Source organism: Typopeltis vanoorti, chromosome 16, assembly GCF_054136105.1.
Source record: "Typopeltis vanoorti isolate ZY-2024b chromosome 16, IOZ_Tvanoo_1.0, whole genome shotgun sequence".
NCBI lineage: Eukaryota > Metazoa > Arthropoda > Arachnida > Uropygi > Thelyphonidae > Typopeltis > Typopeltis vanoorti.
This window is the reverse complement of record NC_143564.1, coordinates 100,149,293-100,175,240: the sequence shown is the minus strand read 5'-3', so window position 1 is coordinate 100,175,240 and position 25,948 is coordinate 100,149,293. Positions and strand designations below refer to the sequence as shown.

Here is a 25,948-nt window from a genome sequence, read left to right as displayed (position 1 = left end):
CCAAGAAAGGTTTGTCCAAAATTTCTCCTATTTTTTTTTATTTTTATTCCTCATATATATTAGTTTTATAACACTTCTGGGTGTTTAAGGGTCAAAGCTGTATAACTGAGAGGAGACCTCCACATAGCCTTTAAAGGAATGCGGAGAACCGACCAGGGCTTCTGCCCTAATGTCCAATCCTCACTTTCTCATGGTGCACCCTGTTCGGCATCTACTTGGATACTGAACGAACAAGGATGGGCTGGCAATTTGGGTTTTAGCTGACCAAATTGTATTCTTAATGGTTAAAACCAAAATAAAAAATGATGGTACAACATGACAAAATTTCATGCTGGCTGGATTGTCGCCCAGTTAAACAAGGCCCCGGGTTTTTTTGCCAGGGAACCAGGGCGAACAGCAAAAAGTCAGCTACTGGAACAAATCTGAAAACAAACCCCAACTCAACATCACCAGAGTTAAAGATCGGTACTATCAGCATAAGAAGCCTGAATGGCAAAGAAATGGAGCTAGCTGAGGAATTAGATAAGTAACAGATCGACATAATAGGGGTGACAGAAACAAAAAAGACAAAAACCGGTGAGATCTTTCTGAGCAGTAAATACAAAATGTTATATTCAGGCAATGACAATCAAGGAAAAGAAGGAGTAGCCATAGTATTCAACACAAAATACGAGGCTAATCTTCTTGAATGGCAGTCAGTCTCAAGTAGAGTAATGTGGGCAAATATGAGAATGGGGAACTGGACAATGAGACTTATTGGTGCCTATGGTCCCACAGAAGGTTCTACTAAGGTAGAAGTGGAGGAATTTTTTGAGGCTTTAGAAAAAGCAACTAACACAATGAAAAAGGAAAAGTTGGTCTTTGTTGGGGATCTAAATAGCAGAGTAGGAAATGATTGTGAGACATACAAAAATATTTTGGGAAAATTTGGAGAAAAGAGCAAAGCTAATAATAATGGCAAATATCTGTTGGATTTCTGCTCAGGACATGGACTGGTTATTACTAACACCATGTTCCAACATAAAAATGTGCACAAATTCACATGGAGAGAAGAGGCTAGGAATAAGAAAAGTCTTATTGACTATGTTATTGTTGATAGAGATATTTTCTCCCTGGTGCAGGACACCAGAGTGTACAGAGGATTTGAAATTGGAAGTGATCACTATTTAGTGTTGAGCAGGATAAAATTGAATTTCATATTGAAAAGAATAACATGTAAGAAAGTTTTAAAGCAAATAAAAGTTGAGCAGCTCTCAGATGTGAACTGTAGACTAAAATATACGAAGATTATTGAAGAAAAAATGAAAGAGTTTGAGAACAGGAATCAAACCTTGGAGATTCAGTGGCAAGCCTTGAAGAAAGCCCTGATTGATTCAGCTAGAGAGGCATGTGTGAAGTTGTCTGCAAGGATAGAAAAATTAGAACTCCATGGTGGACACAGAAAGTTAAAGAGGCAGCGAAGGAAAAGAAGAAAGCATATCACAAGTTTCTGGCAAATAAGTCAGCTTGTGCTCTTAGAGAATATAGAGACAAATGCAAGAATGCTAAACACTGTGTAAAACTAGCTAAACAAAAGTCATGGGAGGACTTTGGCAAGAATATAGAAAATAAATATCAAGAAGGTGGCAAAATATTCTGGAGGTTGTTGAAGAAGCTCAGGAATAGAGGAAAAAGTGCTGTAAAAGGAGTTAGAGATAATAAAGGTGACATGAAAATGGGAGAAAAAGATATTCTTGAAGTATGGAGTAATTACTTTGAAAAACTGCTAAATGAAACAAGCAGTGATGACAGCACAGTGGTAAAAAACACTGACCAGGCATGCAGTCAGGAATACATATCCATACCTGAAGAAGAAAAAGCCATCAAAGGCTTGAAATGTGGAAAGGCAGCAGGAGGAGATGATATTTGACCAGAAATACTGAAGTATGGTGGTATAAGAATCTTACAGTGACTGCACTGCATAGTTCAGAAAGCCTGGACAGAGGGACGAATTCCCAATGATTGGAATAAAGCTCTCATAGTACCCGAATATAAAAAGGGAAATAAAACTGAATGTGAGAATTACAGAGGTATTTCCCTACTGAGTGTTCCTGGCAAGATCTATGCAAGTATACTTGAGAAACGGTTGCGAAGAATTGTGGAAGAAAAGCTTGGTGAAGAGCTGGATTCATGCCAAACAGAGGCTGTCAGGATCAGATCTTCACTTCACGACAAATAGTCGTGAAAGCATGGGAATATAATAGAGAACTGTATTTAAGTTTTGTCGATTTGGAAAAGGCATATGACAAGTTGCCAAGAGAGAAGCTATTCAATACGTTACAGTTATATGGTGTCAATGGGGCATTTTATCAAGCAATACTTAGTCTTTATTTGAGTTGTAAGTCAGCAGTTAGAACTGAAGGAAGTACAGGAAGATGGTTTAATGTTAAATCTGGTGTGAGACAAGGATGTACATTATCCCCTCTGTTATTCATTATCTATATGGATCACATTATGAAGGAGAGTGGTATTAAACATGATATCAAAATTGGAGATGTTAATGTCAGCTCTTTGCTTTATGCAGATGTTATAATTCTAAATAAATCTGCTACAAGTCTGCAAGGTTCTCTGACTAAATTGAATAACTGTTGTAATAGATATGGTATGAAGGTCAGCAATAAAAAGACAAAGACAATGAAATTAAGCAGAATCATTGAAAATGTCAACTGTGTTGTGAATGGAGAACCTGTGGAACAAGTAAAACATTTCAGCTACTTAGGCACGATTTTTACTGAAGACAATAAATTAAATATAGAAATAGACAACAGAATTGGCAAAGCTGGTACGGTGAGAAGTCAACTGAATAAATTCATATGGAATAAGAGAGAAATTAGTCGGAACACTAAATTAGCTGTATACAAGACAGTGTTCAAACCAGTTTTAACTTATGGATCAGAAAGCTTGGTCAGAAGTAAAACACTTGACCAAAGACTAGAGACTGCAGATATGAGAGTCCTGAGAAAGATTAGAGGTGTGAACAGATGGCATCAATGGCAATATTATATTAAAAACGAGGATATTAGGAAAGAACTTGACATTGTCAACATCCAGGAATACGTTAGCAGAGCTAATCTCAGGTGGTATGGTCACTTAAACAGATTGGGTGATGAAAGATTAGCAAAACAAGTGTTCTCTGCCAGGTTGGCAGCAAAACAACCCAGAGGAAGACGAAGATATAGGTGGATTGATACGGTACAAAGTGCCTTAGACGATAGAAATATAAGATTGGATAATGTTGTAGTCTTGACAAGTAACAGACTGATTTGGAGGAAAATTGTAGATAAGAAGTTAGTAATGATGTAAATTTTTCATGTAGTACTATCATATCCTGTACACCCCTTGAGGGTACATGGCAGGAATTTGATGATGATGATGATTATAACACTTCAGGCATAGATTTTTGAGTAAAGAGCCAATGACATAGTAAAAAAAAAAGGACACACTCCTAAAGAAAGTAGGCTATATTAGCCATTAAAATAATAGTTTATTTTTAGAGGAGTAACATGGGAATTTTCCCAGAAATACTACCTATTTAAAAATACATTTAAAAGAATAGATAATTGCTGTTCAAGCAATCATCTTGAAATTTCTGTATTTGAAATACATTAGAAATTTCTGTATTCTTTATTCTGTATTCACCTAATAAGTATAAATGAGTATGTATAAATTTGTATGCTGAAACATAAAGATCAGCAGTAATTCCAGATTTAGCCGAATGTATTATATACTATTTTAACTGAAATTACATATAAATAACTAGGCAGTCACTTGTTCATACAAATTCTGGTTGTTTATGTCAGGATACTAACACACACAATGAAAAGTCAGCTAAAAAAACTCAATAGAATTAAGAGAGGAAACACATCAATAAACAGTAAAGACAAGAATGGGAGCAAGCAGAGTAATTACAGAAATTGCATAACATAATTAGTGATGATGAGACTAAAAAAGGCCAACACAGGTAAGATCATTCTTTACTCACACATATATATATATATTCAACACTACACATGAAAAGAGTTCTTATATGGAAGCCAACTGCAAGTATAGAGAAGAAGCATATTTCAAAGTAATAAACTGGATGATGCCTTATTTATATCTATGGTTCAGAGAAGCATCTAGAGGAAAGTAGTAAAGGAAGAGATGGCATAAAAAAGCTGGTTCTATTTTGACAATTACACACAGAGAGAAAATGAATTTAAGACACGATGTAGAAATGTTTTGGAAAAATTTGAAGAAAAGGACACTGCATATTTCATAAAAATGCTAAGTACCTACTGGATTTCTGGTCATGAACACAGACAAATTATTACTAACACCATGCTACAACACACCCACCCCCACACAAAAAAAATGTCATCAGTGTTACTTGTGATAATGATGTCCTCAGGACTGGTCAAAGATACAAGCATGCACTGTGAATGTGAAAGAGAAAGCAACCATCACTGCATTAGAGTTGAAAAGAACAAGAACGAGTATTGTATCAAAATAAAATGTACAAAAGTTTTGAAAAGAAAATTGAACAGATTGTACTGTAGATTCAATTATACTGATACCTAGTTAATTTAATATTACTATGTATACATTTGGATGCTAAGCAAATGAAAATGGGTGGCAATTTGAAAACTTTGTGCCAAAGTAAAGAAAAATTGTTCAAATACAATCGATATACAGACCAACATATACAGCATATATGTAAGGGCAAATTTGTCATTTGAAATTATCTGAATTTGAATTTTGCTGTTAGCTATATCATTAATGAAAGCAATATTAACTCTGCCAAATGGGAGATTCAAGCTTAGGTCATTACACTATACAGATGACATTATCCTCTTAAATAAATATGCTCCAAGTCTTTAGCCACTTAGTAAAAATTAAATCTATAAAAATAGGGAAAAAAAACATGAAATACCAAATGCTTTCTGAATAATATAATATATTACACTTTAATTATTCAACTTAATTACAATTTATTTCAAGCATAATTTCAACAAACACAATATAAAAACCAGGTACAGTTGATTATCACCATCACAAGCACACTGCTTAACACTTGCTCACTATAAACTACTGAAACGTCCTGCCCAAAGCAACTTAGGTGCAATGTTATGGTAAAAGAAACTCACTATAGTATACAACCAGCAAAAACAAATATTCCTGATGTTTCTACAAGGCTGCAACTTAGTGATTGTCCTTAGGTACGAAATGAATTTCTCTGCCCTGATGTGAGACCACTATCTCACTTATTGGAGGCTTGATGTTGCTTGAATAAAGTTCCCCATTTGATCTGTAAAGAAGGGTTTCCATATTAAATAAAAATAAATTTTTACATAGTGTTGAAGATAAGGAAGAAGTTGATTAAGGACAGAATTCAGTAATATATTATACTTAATGGGAAGCAGTACAGATTTGCAAAAGGAAGGTCTTGCATATAATTTACTTTCTATAACAAAGGGACAACTGAATTAGATGAAATAGCTGCACTAAGATAATGCTGGCCTCTGCAAAGGCATTGACATGATACTAGAGAGAAAGCAATTATGTAAACTTGAGCAAACATGGATGGATAAGATAGTGGATGAGACTTCAAATAATGGCATGTGGTACATAAGATAACATTGGGAATCAAGTGAAACTAGAGAGAGAATCACAGATGATCCATGATGACACGTTAATGTTACTGAACAGGTGAGATTCTTTTAAATAATAATTACAAGACGTTATATTCGAGGCGATGATGAAGACCAAAGAATGGGAGAAGTAGCTATAGTCTTCAACACTAAACACGAAGATCATCTTCTTGAATAGAAGGCAGCATCAAGTAGAGTGATATGGGCAAACATCAAAATGGGGAATTGGACAATGAGACTTATTTGTGCCTGTGGTCCAACAGAATATTCTAAAAAGGAAGAAGGGGAGAAATTTTTCAGGTCAGAGAAAGCAGCTGATGTCTCACTGACACTTATTATATATAGCGATATTTTTATGAAACTTTATAAGGACACAAGAATATACAAGGGGCTTGAAATAGGAAGCAATTGCCATTTAGTCATAACAGAATATCATATTGAAAAGTGTGTAAGAAAGTTATTAAAAATAATCGAAGTTAAACAGCATTCACAGGTAAATTATAAGCTGAATGTACAAATATTATTGAAGAAAAGATGAAGTTTCAAAATAATAATCAAACCTTAGACTTACTGGCAAACTCTTAAAAAAATAATTGACTGATTCAGTTAGAGGGGCATCAGTGGCAGTTGTCTGAAAGGATAGAAAAATCAGAACTTCATGACTGATTCAAAAAGTTAGAGGCAGCTATTGAAGATTATAAAGTGTATTAAAAGTTCCTAGAAAGTAGGCTGTACGTAATCTATAGATGAAAAAAATGCGAGAAAGTAAAGCAGAACATAAAATGACTAAACAAAAGTCTTGGGCAGACTTTTATAATAACATAGAAGATAACTATTAGGAAGGTGGCAAAAGGTTCTGGAGGGTAATGAACAGCTTAGAAATGAGGAAAAGAGTACTGGTAAAGGAATAAGAGATGATAAAGGTGAGATGAAAATTATAGATAAAGATATTCTAGATATTATCACTAATTATTTTGAAGGACAACTGGTCAAATGAAATAAGATGTGACAGAACAGTGGTAGAAAATATTCAAGAGGAAAACAATCAGGAGTACACATCAATACTCAAAGGATAAAAACCATCAAAAACATGAAATACCAGAAAGCAGCTGGAGTATGTGATATTTAACCAGAAGTGCTCAAGTATGAAGTTCATCATCAAATTCCTGACATGTACCCTCAAGGGATGTACAGGATATAATAGTAATACATGAAAAATTTACATCATTACTAACTTCCTATCTACAATTTTACTAGAAATCAATCTGTTACCTGTCAAGACTCCAACGTTATCAGATCTTATATTTCTATCTTCTAAGGCACTTTTCAACGTATAAATCCACCAATATCTTGGTCTATCTCTGGGTCTTTTTCCTGCCAATCTAGCAGAGAACACTTGATTTGCTAATCTTTCCTCTCCCATTCTGTTTAAGTGAAGATACCACCTGAGATTAGCTCTGCTAACACATTCCTGGATGCTAACAATGTCAAGTTCTTTCACAATATCCTCATTTTTAATATGATATCCATTGTTGCCATCTGTTCAAGTCCCTAATCTTTCTCATGATCCTCATATCTGCAGTCTCTAGTCTTTGGTCAAGTGTTTTATTTCTAACCCAGCTCTATAAGTTAAAATGTGTTTGAACACTGTCTTGTATATACAGCTAATTTAGTGTTTTGACTAATTTCTCTCTTATTCCATATAAATGTATTCATTTGACTTCCTACCATACCAGCTTTGTTGATTCTGTTGTCTATTTCCATATTTAATTTACCATCTTCATTAAAAATCATGCCTAAGTAGCTGAAATGTTTTACTTGTTCTATAGGTTCTCCATTCACAATGCAGTTGATATTTTCAATGCTTCTGCCTATTGTCATGGTCTTTGTCTTGTTATTGTTGATCCTCATACCATATCTATTACAACAATTTAGTAAGAGAATCTTGCAGACTTGTAGTAGATTTATTTAAAAGTATAACATCATCCACATAAAGCGAAGACCTGAGATTAACATCTCCAATTTTGATATCAGGTTTGATACCATTTTCCTTTGTAATGTGATCCATATAGATAATAAATAACAGAGGGGATAACGTACATCTTTGATTGACACCAGATTTAACATTAAACCATGTCAAGTAAAGTGGCTGCACTGCATAATTCAGAAGGTATGCTCAGAGGATCAAGTTCCAGATGCATGGTGTACAGCTCCCATAGTCTCCATTCTCATGAATGTGAGAATTATAGAGGAATTTCTCTGCTAAGTATCCCAGGTAAGATTTATGAAAGCATACTTGAGAAGAAGCTAAAAAAAATTATCAAAAATAAACTTGAAGAACCAGTTAGGTCAAATTTTCACTTTAAGATAAACAGTTTAGAAATCAAAGGGATATGACAACATTTCAGGATAACTGTTCAAAATCCTACAATTATATGGTATAAATGGGACAAAATACTGAGCAATACACAGTTCTGCATTTCAGTTGCAAGTCACCAATTAGAACTGAAGGAGATACAGGACTTTAATCTGATGTAAAATCAGGGGAGGGACAAGAGTACACACAGTCTCCAAGGTTAAGTATCACATTATGAAGGAAAGCAGCTTTAAATCTGATGTCAAAATTGGAGACATTAATCTCAACACTTTACTTCATGATTTTGTACTCCTAAATAAATCCAGTGAAAGCTTGCAGGATTTCATAAGCAAATGGCACCTCGAAGAAAAAAGGCACCTCGGAAAAAATCAACAAAATCCTAAAAAAACATGACTTGACCTCTTGTTACAGACCATATAGAAAATTGGCATCCCTTATCTGCTCCACTAAAGCACCACTTCCCCTAGACCTACCTGGTGTATACCAGGTCCCTTGCAGCTGTAAACTGTCCTACTTTGGCAAAACAGACAGGACAGCAAATATCAGAATCTCAGAACACAAGGACTACATCTGATTTCACCAGTACAGCCACTCTGGCCTTGCAGACCATGCTCTGGATACTTGCCTCAGAATAAGGTGGAAGAAAGCCACAGTAATACACCGCAGCAAGTTCAAATATGAAAGACTATTCATAGAATCAGCCTCAGCCCTTAGGAACATGCCAAACCTTAACAAATTTGGATGCATGAGACTGTCCCAAATTTGGGAAACATATATCAGAAGAACTTCAGCCCAAAGGCCAAGAACACCTAATATAGCCTGCCAGGGGCGCATCAGGACTTTAGGAAAATAGTAGCTTCCTCAATGATATAATCACGTAATCACAAGAAAGATATTTATTTAACCAAATATTTCGGTCTGGAAATAGCAGACCATCGTCGGTGGTATTACAAGAACAGTTTAAAAAATATACAATGTAATACCACCGACGATGGTCTGCTATTTCCAGACCGAAATATTTGGTTAAATAAATATCTTTCTTGTGATTACGTGATTATATCATTCAGTCTTATGTCGCAAGTATCCTTAAAACAACAAGTAGCTTCCTCGTTTCATTTCTCATTTGCTGTTATGTAGTACTTGCGTGCATGTGTCTTTATCTTAAGTTCCCATGAAGATGGCAATGTGACATTGCCGAAATATCGGAAAGTATATATTAAAGTTGATTTAATTTATATTTCTAGTGTACATGTCAATTCCTTAAGTATTTAGTTATCATTATTAGAAGATGGATAAAAGAGAGAAATGACACATACCATAGTGATAGAACTAAATGGAAAAAGAAAGCAAGTTTGGGCAATCAACTGCAGCAACTAAGCAGTTGATTAAGGTAACAGAAGAGGGAGGAAAAAAATGCAGGAATATAGCTAGTATCAATATGATGAAAGAAAACATGCTGCTGATAGGAAACTTATAATGGAGAAATTTAAGTTTAAAGAATAAAAGCCAACAAGACTGAGTGATTTGTGAAGTGGATAGCAAATGACCATAACTGGCATCATCTGCATCACTTGTAATAGTTATCTAACAAGCATTTCAACATAATATAGAGATAGAGAAAGTTATGACTAAGAATAAAAGCCATTAAGGTTGAACATTTTCTACAAATACATAGTGGCATCTCACTAAATGATTAAGATTATTTCTCACTTTCTACATCCTGCAGATAATCAACCCAACCTCTATATTACAGATAGTCCCGAACTTATATAAGACTTATGTTCACAAACTTCATATTCTTCAAATATTGTAAGTCAGATTTAATCCCTTCATCCATTAATCACTCCCTATTGCTCACGTGTTTATAGTACATGTACGAAGTAGTGCACTAACGTGTTTTAAATGTTATTTCTGTTACTTTCATTCACAGGATGCACACACAATTTCAATATATAATTATTTATGTAATTATTAAAGAAAATACTATAAAAAAGTATATTTATGAGAAAATAGAAGGAAAAAAAGTTTAATTTGGCCATTCAACTTTCTGTATTGAAATTATCAAGAGATGACTGACACAGTGGTTTCTTTCTTTCTTCCTTCTCTTCATAACAAGTTAAGAGTGTCATCTATTTCTCTTTGGAATTTCAAGACCATGAGGCATAAGGATCCATTATCTATTTCAAATGTGTTTACTGATGGTATCCAGAAATTTTCATGAAAAAGCATGTTCAAGAGTGCTGCGTGTACATATAGCAAGCCAAAACGTATGGTAAAGATATTTTTAACACCTGCCATGACACAAAAGCCAACTTCAAAAACTAAATACATCAAGACACATTAGGAATATGTAGAAGTTTAATTTTTTATAATTTTCGTTTTCACCTCCAGATAATTTTAGTACATTTATACATGGGCTACCTTTCTCCACCCCTGTTCCTTTTTTTCCAGTCATGACTGCACTCTACCCAAGCACACACACTAACAATTCTGGAAGTGTCTGAATACAAACACACAGAACATCTATGTTCAACAGTAAGGAAGCCAAATGCATGTGCCTCAAAGGCTGTCTACTTTGCTGATAAACAATGTTAGGCAGCATATGAGTAAAAAAAAAAAAAAAAAAGTCGCAAATCTGAATTTATGTAATTTTGGGGTCTTCTAAGTTGGGTCAAAGGTCTTCCACACTTTTCTCTGTCCCATTCTCTTTTCAGCTTTTCTCATCCATTAAACTCCAGCAACACTAACAACGTCATCTTGGCATTTCTTCCTTGGTCTTCTCTGTCTTTGCCTGCTGCTGTTATTCACATATCTCCATTCTGTTAATAATTTAGGCCATCATAGGTTGTTTTATCCTACTGTGTCCAGCCCATCTCCATTTTGAATGCATAATACATTTGACAATACACTTTTTCCCACTCATTTCTGATCTTATCAAATGGAGAGGTATCCTGTCTCTGAGTGTTAGACTGAGCATGTTCCTTTCCATTCCATTCTTCAGAAAATTTCCAGCTTTCAGTACCACATGTAATTACAAGTAAAACACACTGGTTGAAAGCTTTCCTGTTCATACTAATGGGAATATCACATGAAGATATCTTTCATCCTCCCAAAAGCCATCCAACTTAGCAGTGTTCTTTTTATTTCTACTATTTGCCCATCTTTGATTTTAATGATTTGTTCCATTGAAACATGTGAATCTACTCTCTTTACTTCTTCAGTATAATTCTTTTTGGTGTTAAATAGTTATTTATCATTACTATTGTTGATCTTCAACCCAACATGACTGGACACTTGAGCTAATTCTCCTAATTTTATTTCTCGATCTATCTTCTATCAAGAAAAATGCATCATCTGCAAAACAAAGATGAGTGAGCAACTTTCCATTAATTTTAACTTCTCCATTCTTCCAATTCTATTAATGCAAAACTTCTCTCTAAGACAGATGTAAAGAGTTTTGGAAACATTATACCACTGTCTTATTCTCCTATTTATCAGAAATTTTCCCCCCAAAGTTTTAAGTATGTTTCTTCTATTCCTTGTTATAACAGTGATTATAAGATAGCTGAGGTTTTAATGGTGTCAAATACTTGATCAAAGTCCACAAAGACCAAACACAGAGGTTTATTATATTCACTTGTCTTAAGATTCACTAAGATGATGAATGCGATCAATGTTAATGTATGTCTTAACTTGCCTGCTTCTCTGATTGCATATACTAGAACTAATGCATTATTCTGTTAATCATTAATTTTTCAAATGTTTTCTATGCTGCTGATAATGGAATAATGGACCTGTAAGTTTTGATATTTTTCATTTCATCTATTTTATAACTATTACTGATTCAGTAATCCATGCTTCTGGAATTTTTCTCTATTCTAAACAAAGTGTAAACAGTCTTAGCAGGTAATCAGTCACCGTTTTCCCTCCTAATTTCAACAACTTTAATTCCATTCTCTTCTCTCAATTTACAATCTTTACAATCTCTTCTCTCAAACATTTGATAGTGTGTGATTAGCAACTTTTCTTCAAGATGTATCTTAATTTCTTTCTTCGTCCCTGTAAAGCACTTCATAATATTCTTTAATTCTGTTTATTATTTCATTTCTATCTTTAATTATTTATCATCCTCTCCCATGAGCAACAATCTTTTTATTGTCAAAGCTCTCATTGTAACTTTCATTGTTTTTGTTATTTTCAGTGGTTTATTTTTCTGTTATTAAAAATAGGATTCCATGCGATTTTTTTTTATTGTTTTCCATAATTCTCAGTATTTTATTGAATTATGTACAGTAGCATCTCTTTTTATTTCTCAATACTTTCTTAATTGAAATTGCCAAAAATTTCATTTTGACAGAAATACAGAAATTTTACCTCTTCTACTTGGATACCATATTTTAACTAGTCTATCTGCTTTTCCTGCAGAAGCAAAAAGGGTGCCATCAGGAGAAAACTGAAGAAAGATAACTGGATGGGCAGTTCTAGAATAAAGGAAAACACAAGAGTTGTACACTATATTTCTAGTTAACATTTTTTTTCCCCTTTAACAATGCATAATACAAAATAAACATGAAGATGTATTCTTTTTTCAACTCATCTAAATATTTTTACATTTATTACAATAAAAATAACAGCAGGCGTATCAATGTATAAAAGAAAATTACAACCAAGAGAAAGAAAAAAAAACTAAGAAAGTGCTCAACTATAAACTCTACTACTTTTTTTTTAATTAAAGAGCAACAAACTCTAGACCTATCAACAATTGAAAGGAAGAGGGGAGAAGTGTCTCCCCCTCATTCTCAATCTATGGGCACCTGCTAACAATGCTTCATACCAAAGAAAAACCTTGGTAACACAACTATCTCACAGTGCACTCTAGACTTCTAACTTCCAAAATTTATTCGTATATTCACAGAAGACCTATGACAGTTTGGTCTTACTTGTGAAAATGTTATTATAGAAATTCACCACTTCTAATACATACATTTATTTTTAAGATCTCTCTCTCAATGCATGTGCATGTTCATTTTTAAGTATATCATAGTGTGTTTAATTTTAAGTATTTAAAATTAAAATTAAATTTTAACCAGTTGGCCTGGTTGGCCGATTGGTTAGCATACCCACTCTCCAGCCAAAAGGCTGAGGATTCGAATCTTGCCATGGGCATGGATGTTTGTGATTGTCTATGAAAATATTAGTGGTGGTCGGCAGTAGATGGCACTGGTGTAGATGATGAAGGTAATGGTGGAGAGAGAAAGTTGTAGAATAGGTGCCCTCCCTTGATGAGTCTTTGGACTCCCTGGAGGTGTCAAGTAATAATAACAATAATAATAATAATGTGATTGTGATTTTTTTTATTTTAAAATTTAATGTATAAACTGTAAATAATAAATTACATGATAACCACAGTAATTAACTTTAATGAAATAAAATGAAATACCTTTAAAGATTAGAATGTATAAACTGGATAAATATATCCAACTTTTAAGTGAATGAATGTCTGAGGACTTAACTGAATTTTATATATATATACATACTGTGTTTTCATCTACTTAGTATCAATCAATCTGATATCTGATATCTTATTCTCATGTTATGAAATGATTTATATAAAATGTTTTTATATAAATCAGTTAAGATTATAATGTTACAAGAAACAATGATTTATTATTGTTTCCTGTAACATTATTCACTTTATATGTTAGGCATGGACAGCGACAATGAAGTACCTTGGCTTCATAAAAAAACTCAGTTAATGCTGAATTAAATTATGCTAGACAAATTATATTCTTGTTTTAATTCTTTATCCATGCATGAGCAAATAATGTTTGCAAGTGAACTATCTTCAAAATCAAGCTACTTGTATATGGAGGCAAATAACTTTTGCCTCCATATACAAAATACAAACATATTAACAAAATACAAAAATCACAAACATCCATAGGCATGGATGTTTGTGATTGTCTTCAGGTGGGAGATGAACTTTGATGCCCAGTGTAAAACCACCACTCTACTTACTGGAGACCTGAAGTGCATTGAAAAAGTTCCTTGTTGGGTCTCAAGAGTAGGGTTTCCAGACCAGGTAAAAATGAATGAAATACAAAAAAAGAATAAAATTATAATCAATATTATATTGATTATAACAAACCTCTGAAGTCTTGTCTGGCGCAACACAATACTGACTCTACTCGTAGTGTCCGGTGGGATAAAGCAGTTCTCCTCCATAGATGCAGATTCAAATATGAACACTTATTCAAAGAAAGTTGTGAAACTATCTTACACCGACCGAATTTAAATAGAAATGACTATGTCTCTCTCAAAGATCTGGGAGACTTTTATCTTACGTAAAAAACCATTTATCTTAATAGATTAAATTTGTTATTTCTATTATTTCTTAGCATGCAGTAAAAATTGTATTTTAATAGGTAATCCACCAAACGTTTTGCCTGTTTTCCTTTTCTGTTACAGACACTGAAGATGTACTATTCATTTTAGTAGGAAATATCTGTCCTTTTACCAATTAAAGATATCACTGTGGTTTTTACGTGTTACTTTATTATTATTATTTAAAGCTTCTAATAATAAATTTAGTTTAATCCTTTATCCAAGTGTGAGCAAACAAAGTTTGCGCCTGAAAGTATCTTCAGGACTGGGGTAAGGTAGTACAACACCAGGCTACTCGTTGCAAAGGTGGAGCAAGCTAACATCACTCCTATCTCAGTATCTCCTATAATGCAAAACACATCTCTTTGCGGATATGTATAATGTTATGCATTAAGGGAAGGGCCACTAACCAGACTAGTTTCGACCTTTATTGAGGTGTCTTCAGTGGGAGCCAGGCCAAAGTGGAGATACCAGGCAGAAGCATTAGCAAGGTCATCTCTACCTATAGGAGTTGCCATACAGCGTGCCACCTTATTATTAAATTACTCTGGATTTAGAGAAAGATGTTGGAAGTTTATTTTGCACTTGGTTACACTATAATAAATTTAGTTTAATCCTTTATCCAAGTGTGAGCAAACAAAGTTTGTGCCTGAAAGTATCTTCAGGACTGGGGTAAGGTAGTACAACTTTTGGCAACTCCTATAGGTAGAGATGACCTTGCTAATGCTTCTGCCTGGTATCTCCACTTAGGCCTGGCTCCCACTGAAGAGACCTCAATAAAGGTCGAAACTAGTCTGGGTAGTGGCCCTTCCCTTAATGCATAACATTATACATATCCGCAAAGAGATGTGTTTTGCATTAGAGGAGATACTGAGATAGGAGTGATGTTAGCTTGCTCCACCTTTGCAACGAGTTGCCTGGTGTTGTACTACCTTACCCCAGTCCTGAAGATACTTTCAGGCGCAAACTTTGTTTGCTCACACTTGGATAAAGGATTAAACTAAATTTATTATAGTCTAACCAAGTGAAAAATAATCTTTAAAGCTTCTAAGCATTTTACATAGGTTTATTAAGTTAGTTTTTTTTTCATAATCTATGAAAGCGAAGGAAAATTGTATGAAATTATTTTTTTATACTTTTTTTCCATTAATTGATGTTAGCTTTGTTAGATCTAAAGTTGAGAAAACCAATGTAAAAGGCTTAGAAGCTTTAAAATAGAGAAATACATGACAACTACATTAATATACAGACCATCTTTCATATATTTGAAAGAATTCATATTAATAAATTAAGATGGAAAGGAAAGAGAAATTGAAATAAGATGAGGAATCAGGACAAGGAGACTTCATTTTGCCAAAATTATTCACAGCTTATGAATATGTTATGAAAAACTGAAATGGAAGAAAAGAGGAGGATTAAATATAGATGGAGAATACGTGAGTAATCTATGATTGGTTACTGACATTAACAGGAATGCTTCTTATGATGATGTTAATATAATACTAATATCAACATCAAAAAAATTAGAACACATGATTACAGAATTAAATAAAGTAAGTCTAAAGGTCAACAAATAAATATGAACAAATCAATAATTATGTATAGTGGAGCCACTCAAAAAAACAAATAGAAAAAAAATTGAAAACAGACTGAAATAGATTTAACATAAAATATCTAAAACAAATCATTACAGGTCACCATAAATTTGATAATGAAATATCAGCTAGAATAACAAAAAGAATGGAAAGTTTTTAACCATTATATTTAAACAATAACCATTTAAACACACCTGGAGAGACCAGAAACAATGCAACAAAACACAGAAAGAGTTAAGCAGGGAATAATACATTCAGATAAAAAAAGAATATCAAGTAGACAAGAAAACAAAGAAACTCATGGATGTTGCAACAATAATAAAAGGCAATAAATGGCACTGGGCAGGGCATGTCATGAGAATTTTAACAAAAGATGAACAAAAAATACAACTGAAGGGTCTGAACATGAGAAATCAGGCAGTGCTGTTTTTCAATTATCCTCCTTCCTAGGTGTTAAGTGGAATATAGCTGACCCTTCCCCATCCTTGGAACTTTAAAGCCATTATTCTTGTAGAGAATTGGATTTTAGTTCCTATCAAGTTTTGGTATGATGTAAGGATGGGATGCCTTTCCCACTCATTGATTTGCTGGCACATTTGAAGTATGTGATCAAAAATGCCTAATTTTTCATAATTAAAGAACCTGATTAGATTTGGTTACACATGTGGGTAAACAAAAGGAACAAGGATAATTTTTGTGGGTAATGTAAATATAGCCTTAATATTGTACTTCTGAAGTATTCTGGACTTGTCAGCTTGTTATCCAAATGGTTAGCATATCTTCTCTCTGACAAACAGGTTGTGGGTTTGAATCCCAATACGGGCATGAATGTTTGTGAATGTCTTCAGATGGGAGATGATTATCAACATCTGAGACCACCTTCCCTCTTATTGGAGGCCTGAAGTGGCTTGAAAATTTCCATATTTGGTATATCCAGAGCTGGCTTTCGAGATTATGCAAAATAATAATAATAATAATAAAGAAAAATTAACTAAAAAAACAAGAAAAAATGAAAAACAATTAAAAACAGATAAAATCTCTAGTCCACCCATAGAATAGTACATTACTATAAGTTTACAACTTTTTGTGGGTAGCAGTTACAAAACAACTGCCCATTCTCTCAGATATTCTCCTAATATAAGAAATAGTTATGGCCTTATTTTTTATTTTCTTGTAAAGAATTATGTCGAGTGTTTTCCTGTTGTATCCATTCTTTAAAAATGTTTTGCATATTATGTGAAACTTATTTTTCAGAGCCAGCTCAGCAAACTTTAAGAACTCTATTTTTATGGATAATAATGACACTTAGTTTTTGTATTAGATGGTGGTATTAGTCTATGCACAGGTATATACGAGGGCGGTCTGAAAAGTTCTCGACCTCGGCCATAGATGGCAACACTATTGGCAAGATTTTTTTTCCTAAGTTGGTACATCTGTGATAAGCATCCATGTGAAATTGCAAGTCATTCCATCAAGTAGTTTGTTTTATACAGCTGTCTGAAGCAAAAGTGTTGTCTATCCCTTAAAATGGATAAATTGAGTATTGTGCAGTTATAAAATTCTTTGTAAAAGAAGATTTAATGCTAAAAGAAATTCATTCGAAATTCATAAAAGTTTATGGGCACTCTTCTCCTTCATTTTCGACAATTAAGAAATGGGATGGGCTGCTGAGTTTAAACGTGGCCATACCAGCCTTGAAGATGATCCACATGAAGGACGTCCAAAAAGTGTAACAACACCAGAAATCATTGATCAAGTGCACGATATGGTATTGGATACTGGCAAGTCAAAGTGCGTGAAATTGCTGATGCTATAAGCATTTCAAAAGAATGTGCAGGATATATTCTGCATGAAGAATTGCAAATGAAAAAAGCTTTGTGCAAGATGGGTGGCATGCTTGCTCACAACAGATCAAAAACGCACTTGCATCAAAATCTCTGAACAGTGCTTGGAGCATTTTAACAAGAATAAAACTGATTTTGTGTGTCGATTTATTACTATGGATGAGAGTTGGATTCACCATTACACACCAGAATCCAAACAGCAGTCAAAACTGGACAGAAGCCAGTTCTTCAGTGCCAAGGAAGACAGAGTTGGTTCCATCAGCAGGAAAGGTCATGGCATCGGCGTTTTGGGATGCTAAAGGCATTTTGTTTATTAATTGAAAAGGATAAAACAATAACCAGGGAATATTATTCCGATCTTTTAACCAGACTAGACAAAAAAATTCGTGAGAAAAGACCCAGTTTGCAGAAGAAAATAATCATCTTTCATCAAGATAATTCACCTGCCCACAAAGGTGTTTTGGCAATGGGAAAATTAACACGTTCGCTGCCAACTACGAGTATACTCATATGACGCTTACCGCCGGCAACGAGATTACTGTACTGACCTTGAAGAAGTGAAAATGCTTGGCTTGTGGAGCTAGCATCAAAACTGTGTATTCTCATAGACAGTATATGCTCTGCACAAGCCAACTACGAGTATACTCATATGACGCTTACCGCCGGCAACGAGATTACCGTACTGACCTTGAAGAAGTGAAATTGCTTGGCGTACGGGAACAGACTATGCTGAAGTAGTGTGGTAGCGAACGTGTTAAGGGATCTGCACTATGAATTGTTGGAACATCCACCCTATTCCCCAGATTTGGCTCCCTCTGACTTCTATCTCTTCCCAAAACTAAAACTCTTCCTTGCTAGTCAGCATTTTTCTTTGAATCAAGAGGTTGTTGCAGCTGTAGAGGGGCAGTTTGCAGATCTTAATGAGAACCACTACAGAGAAGGGATAATGGTGCTGGAGCATCGCTGGAATAAATGTATTAGTCTTAAGGGAGATTATGTTGAAAAATAAAAATAATTTTTAAATTCGTTTTTTCATTGTTAGGCCAAAAACATTTCAGACCACCCTCATAGGTTTAAGATAGCGAAGGATAGATAGCCTGAGAAAAGAGGTGCAAGAAGTGTATTAATGTTTTTATTTCAATGGTGAACTGAATGTATCTGTGTCGTTTATTTGGGTGACTTATGAAGGTGCTTAAAGTTTAGCAGACATGGGGCAAAACTGTGAATAAATCATCAATATCCAAACCAAAACATTAGGTTTTAGAGTTTTGAACATTGAGCTCTCTACCTAGAGCTCAATGTTCAAAATCTTCCATATAAAAGTAATATTGGATTTTGGGGGAGGATGTGGGGGGAATAGTGTTCTCATGGCTATACCTTCTTTTTGTAGGTGCAAGTCATTTTACCATAAGAAATAGCTAAAACAATGGACAGGTCAAAGAGGTCTGTGATACTGGATAAATTTGGATTATAATCATTGTGACTGGGACATTCATGGAAAGGTCGATTTAAAGTAAAGTGCTCTAACGTAGTAGCTTACCTCCATAATTCTACACAATGAACATTTGTTTTCATGTTAATAAAGAAACAGATTACAGATTATACTGCTTTACATAATGGCAATTTCCATGAGTCCCATCAGAGAGAAGAATATTACTTGTAATGAGATTGGATGTCTGATTTTCAGCTTTATGATGATGGCAACTGAACCCAAGTATACCCCACCTGAAGGGCAGCAAATGTTACATTGTTCTTCCAACCATGCTAAAGAAATCCTACATTATAAAAATCTAATTGATCTTATGAGGGAAATCATACACTAAAACCTGATTTTTAAGAAACATTTTTGGTTTATATAAAATATATAAAATAAACATGGTGGGAGAAAATTGCTTACTTGCATTTCCATACACATTCCCACTTTGACTGATCAGATTCAGAGGATCGAGGCACACTTTCTGTATTAACAGACTCTTCGTGAATAACACCTTCTCCATTTTGTTCCATTAAATGCCATAACTGGATGCACTCTCCTCCTGTGAGTAGCCGTGATCCTACAAATTGATAAAAATAAATAATAAATAAATAACTGTCTCTGCATAATGTATTATTCAAAAAATGCCTACTAAAGCTAACAGATGTAAGCATCTGCATCACTGATCTCTACAAAGTTAAACACTTGCTATATATTATAGTATATTGCTAGAATATGATTCTGTAAGTTATTAAATGTAAGGAAAACACTTTCATATTCAGATTAAAGTATGAAATTTCCTAATTAGCATTCACTCTGAACAAAAGAGAGATGAAATTAAAAAAAAAAAGAAATCATATAGAAAATTTACATTTTTTTTCCTAAATGTCATAAGAAAATGGATCATAATCAAGGAACAAAAATGTAGGATATAATGCAAACAGACAAAATAAAAACAGTAGAGAACTAATATCACAGTTTGCTACTGACCAAGAACCTTGTGTGAATAAGTGTACTGCACTTTATTATTTAACAAAGCATCCTTTTATTTTAGAAAGTAACAGACAGTTTGTCAACATTTGTCATAGCATATAAAAGTTCACAGCACAGTTTCAGAAAAGTGATAGCAAACACAAAGTATATTGCAAGTCTAGTTAACTTCTATCCTCCAACCAATAGGCCATGGGATCAAATTCCTCAGCAGAAAAGATGTTTGTGAATATCTTTAGGTAGTATACAGTTTTTGTTGTCCAGTAAGGGGGGAGAGGAATCACAACCCCCACTAACAGACACACTTCCTGAACTGGCTTGAAAAAGTTCAGTGTCTGGTCTCAAGGGTGGGATTTCCGGATTATTTAGCTCAGCCTACCCTAGCACTGAAATCTGCTATATGTTATCAATCTTTAGTGGGTAGTAACATAAATAATTTGAAAGAGAGAGACAGAAACTTTAATAAATCGATATGGTAATCCTTATTTTGATTGCTTACTCCAAAACCTCTAACAGCAAACTGCAGTTAACGTATCCAATTAATCTTGCATTACAAAGATATAGCAGAATCCACTCTCCTTGAATTTGCAGCTCTCCCAAGCAAGCACAACAAGTAAAAGCATTTCCTTTCAACAACACAAAACTGATATTAATAAACAAAAGGTGCAGATTCAGATCTTGTTTAAATTTCATTCTGTTAGAAATAGATAGTATTAGAAATGATATTTAACACGCACACACACACACACACCTTCCTGTCATATTCTTCATATAAAGCATAATTGCAATGAATGAATAGATTATATCATGTTTTTCATTACTCTGCCACAAGCAATTATGTCCTCCCACACTGGATAATGTTTAATTCCTTTCCTTTTCTATGGCTTCACAGAAGCTCAATTAATAAAAATAAATAAATAAATAAAAAAAAAGTTATTTCCAAAGCCATTATTATTCATAATTTATTACAAACATTATGAAGTAGTAATAGTCAATATTTAATTCTCTTTGCATTCTATATTGATAAATAATTTCTTAAATTAAGATTTTTTTTACAATACTAAATTCTTTTTAATTCCATTTAAATTCACCATGACAAGCAGGTGCACCAGAATAGGCATAAAGTGCTCCACATTTCCGTTTACTTTTCCACCACTAAAGTATTACCACTTTTCTATATACATTACTTCTCTCTCTCTCTGGTCAGATATTAAGTAGTAGATGAACAGTTTTCTCCCCTCCTTTTTCATGAATGCAGAAAACAAATGAGGGATTGTTTAGTGAACAGCATGCGAACATGCCTGATCTCAATAGTTTCAGTGGTCTACATGTGCTAGTACTGATCAACTAGCCAAAATAACTCCTTCATAGATTCTTATTGTTATTTATGTTCTTATTCTTCCATATAATGTGGTTAAGACGTACAAATATTCTGCTACCACCACCGCTTATTGAGGGCCTGAAGTGGCTTCATGAAGTTTCATGTCTCTAGAGCAGGGTTTCCGGACTATGGAAAAGATAAATGAAAAATAACAAAAAAATATATAAAACTGATAAAAATAGGGGGAAAAATATATCCCTAGTCCATTCACAGTACAAAATGTACTACAGGTTTGCATAATACAAGTTGGCATATTTATCTTGGCTTCTCATTCCCTTTGGTATGTAGTTATTTACTTTTTAATTCTATCAAACACAGTTTATTATGTGTTTGTATATCTCAGTATTACTGAAGGTAAGGAGGAGGGATGTGAGCTCTTTCTTGTGAGAGATCAGAAAGAAATGAGTTTTGGTAGCATTGAAGTTTACAAAGTTGTTCTTGCCCCACTGAGATATAGCTAGGAGATCTGAGTTCAGGCTCCTGGTCATGGTAGATCTTGAGGATTCTAATACTTGAGCACTACAAGGTTTGTGGAATAAAAAGGAGGAATGGAGTGTACTGTCATCAGCAAAGTATGGAGAGGACTGGAAGTCTGAGAGCAGGTTGTTTATATACAAGAGGAAGAAAGTGGGTGAAAGAACAGACCTTGAGGTACTCCTGCATTGGTGGGAAAATCTGAGGAGAGTAAGCCATCCACCATGACAAATAGTGAGCAATCAGTGAGAAAGCTGGCAATCCAGTTGCAGAGTGGGGAAGGCAAACCATAGAATGGCATTTGGTGAGTAGGCCTCTGTGCCTAACCCAATCAAACGGCGTTGAAATGTTGAGGGCAATCATGTTAGTTTCTCCAAATTTCTCCATGGCTTGAGTACACAGGTGGGTGGTGAAAGCAAGAAGATCAGCTGTAGATTGCAAGTGGCAGAATCCATACTGCTGGTCACTGATTATAAATTAAAGATACCAAGAAATTATATTCTTTGTTTAATGCTTTATCCAAGTGTAAGCAAACAAAATTTGCACCTGAAGTAATTTCAGGACTGGACAACTCATATACAGAAGTCAATGACTTCACATCACTTACCTTAGTATCCCATAATCCGTCAACTGCTTTTTCATGTTAACTAAGCAGATTAGATCACGTAGCAGAAATAGATTAAATTCTATTGCTTGATCTGGTATTCCACACACCTGTGTGCTTTTAAATTATGTATCTCATTCCCACTTTAAGCCTGTTATTGATAATGCAGAAAAATATCTTGTAGTCAGTATTAGATAGAGAAATAGGTCTTCAGCTGATTAAGGTGTGATCTCTATTAGGTTTAGGAATGAGGGCAGTATGGCTTGCTACAAATTCACTTGGTATGTGTCCTGATGAAAGAAAGGAATTAAATAGTGTAACTAGAATGGAAAGAATAAAATCCCTAAAAAGAATAAAGTATGTGTCCTGATGAAAGAAAGGAATTAAATAGTGTAACTAGAATGGAAAGAATAAAATCCCAGGCCTTGTGATAAAGTTCTATTCCTAGACCATCAGGTCCTAGTGATTTGGCATTCTTTATAGGCTGTGGTAACTTCAGATGCTGTAATGGGTCTGTCAAGCTCATCTTGGATAGGAACAGGAAAGCCATTAATGATCCAAGAGTTATAATTTCCAACAGGTAGTACTATTGTCTTCAAACAGATTTTTGTGGTGTTTTTGAAAGGAGTCAAGGACGTCTTGAGTAGTAGACATGTCTTCTCCCTCAACAGAGATTTGAATGATAATCCTTTCTTTGCAAAATTTTGTAAATTGTATATTGAAGAATGCAGCTGAAGGGCAATCTGCTAAGTGCTGTTGTACTCTTATTTAAAATTTCTTTCTTCTACTTATTTCTGCCTTTCCAGTTCTATCTCTATGTTAATGTTTCTAATCATGTTCCTACATTCCATACCATTATGTTGGTCTGTTATGAACCAGTTTCTCTCTTTATACGTCTTTCAACTTTTTCCTTTTGAGGAAAACCTGCTTCTTTTCCCATTCCATCATATTCTACTTTACTGCTTCTTTGAATTTTAACCACATATCCCAATTCAAGGTAATATTATTCCAATTTGAACAGAGGGTCTGGAATTTAGTTGTAAAGATTAATGGAAAATTTGGTGGAAGTCTCCATGGTCCAGAAGAGATCTCTATTTTTTCCATTCAGTTGAACTTAAGCAGAACTGGATTATGATCTAACATGTTGATGTTAAGATGTTTTATCTGAATTATCCTATTTATAAGGGAAGAAGAGATATAAATTCGATCAATATGAGTGCCAATACCTGTACGTGTATGCCTGGAGATCAGGATTGCAAATCCATATGTCTACTAGTTGAGCATTGTCGAGACATGTTTTTAACTGTGCATATCCCACTTTTCCACTGCTGGGGTGTCCTCCTATTTTGTCTAATGTGGAGTTTTCAATACAATTCCAGTCTCCAGCTGCTACAATGTAGTGGACACCATATAAATAAGGCTCCAATTCCTGGAAGAATTTTCGTCTAACTGTTCCATTGGATGGAAAATAAGCAAATATAAACCTTATTACACATCCACAGCATTTCCAATCTATTGTCAAGATTCTCCTTCTGCATCCCTTTGAATATAACAGAATGACCCAAGGAGGTGGGCAAGAATAAGAACACTTACTCCAGCCCTGTTAAATCTTCCAAAGCTCCAATAAGAGAGAAGTGGATATCTATCAGTTAAACTTTTTATATCTTTATATCTGCAAAAGTATGTTTCTTGGAGAAACAGTAATCTGATATTATGGCATATCATAAGTTTCCATATAGTTTCTAGTTTAATTTACCTGTGGAATCCTCGTACATTTAATGAAGCAATGCAGAAAGGAGATGCTATGATTATTAAAGTGTCACTGGTAAGTTTTTAACTTCTAAATTTTGGATGAATCCAATGAGGTCTTCAATCTGTGAAGGAACAATTGTGCAACCTGCTTCTTGTAAACTGTTTTCCAGTTTTTTACATTTGCTTTCCATTATTTCAATTTCATGCCAATCGTTCTAACTGTTTTTTGAAATCTGGTTATTTTATTTTCATATAGGTGATAACTGAACTGAGAAATCTTTGAATCAGTAAACTTTATTATATTTTCTTTAATTGTATTTTTTTGCTTTCTCTTTATTAGCATGAGTTAGTTCTTCATAATCCATAAATTCTCCTGAGTCTGAAGAGTTTTCATTTGATGATCCACAGCCTTCTCCATCTTTACATATTTTATAATTTTTTTTTCTTTTAGATGCAGTTCCTTTTTAAAATTTTTTTTGTTTATCTTCAATTTTTTTTATTAATTCATCTTTCCTTTTTGATGATCTTGTCTGCATATTAAGTTCTTTCATGTGTCTTACTTCCTTTTCTGTTTCTTTTTCAGTTTCTCCTTGTAGAACAGTTGCATGTTTTTGCATTTCAATTTATACCTGTTCAGTTGTTACATTAGGTTTCTTATTGGTAATTTCAAATGATGTTCTGTCAGTATTTGACTGGGAAAGTTGCTCATGCAGATCTTGAATTTTGGGGCTAATTTCTAGCTGATTTGGTTGTGCACTTTTTGTGATTTTGGCAAGTGTAATTTGTTTAAAAGTACTGTCTTTACTAGACTGAAGATCCGGGAACTCTTCATTATACCTCTCTAATATATATGGTGTTCTAATTGGCTCTACCGGTGCTCCCACTCTTTCCGCGAAAGTTCTAAAAGGACAGGTGTTAACATGGTGTTCAGAACTTTCGCATTTCTGACAAGGTTTGAGGTACTGATGATCCCCATGCAGTTGAAACGTTTAGATTTGGGGCAGTTACCAGACAAGTGATCATATGAACCACAACGCAGGCATTGCCATTGCACTCCGGGATAGTTTACCATAAACTCGGGTTGTACCGATGTTGACAAAATTTGGTACAGGCATCTTCATAATTCCTAGAGTTCGCACCCTTGGAGGAATTGGTACCATTATCTCAAGTGGGAAAAAGACAAATCTCTGCATTTGATTATAAGGAAAAAAACCTTTCGGTTGTAAGACTGAGAATAAAATAATCCCATGATACAGAAATAATTCTACACCATCAGCAAATGCTTTATTTGAGCTACTATAAAATGTTGGCCATGATACCACTAAAAGTAATCCGTAATGCAGATATTAACTGCACTACCAGCAATTTTAATATTTATTTTAATAAAGATCAGTGCTAGTGGGG

The 25,948-nt window shown here is 34.2% G+C and overlaps 1 protein-coding gene across 4 annotated transcripts in view; it reads right to left on the bottom strand.

Annotated features, from left to right (window-relative positions):
• The window catches only part of Rbcn-3A (rabconnectin-3 alpha), a 984,230-nt gene that overhangs the window by 866,691 nt on the left and 91,591 nt on the right, over positions 1–25,948 (bottom strand). For all 4 annotated transcript variants that reach the window (XR_016549602.1, XM_090406519.1, XM_090406521.1 and 1 more), the window contains exons 6-7: positions 19,767–19,923; positions 12,421–12,527 (exon numbers count right to left, since the gene is read on the bottom strand). Coding sequence is in view for 3 of the 4 variants with exons in the window: in XM_090406519.1 (XP_090262645.1) it covers positions 12,421–12,527; positions 19,767–19,923 (264 nt within the window). In the remaining variant the exon portion in view is untranslated. The remainder of the gene's footprint in view (positions 1–12,420; positions 12,528–19,766; positions 19,924–25,948) is intronic.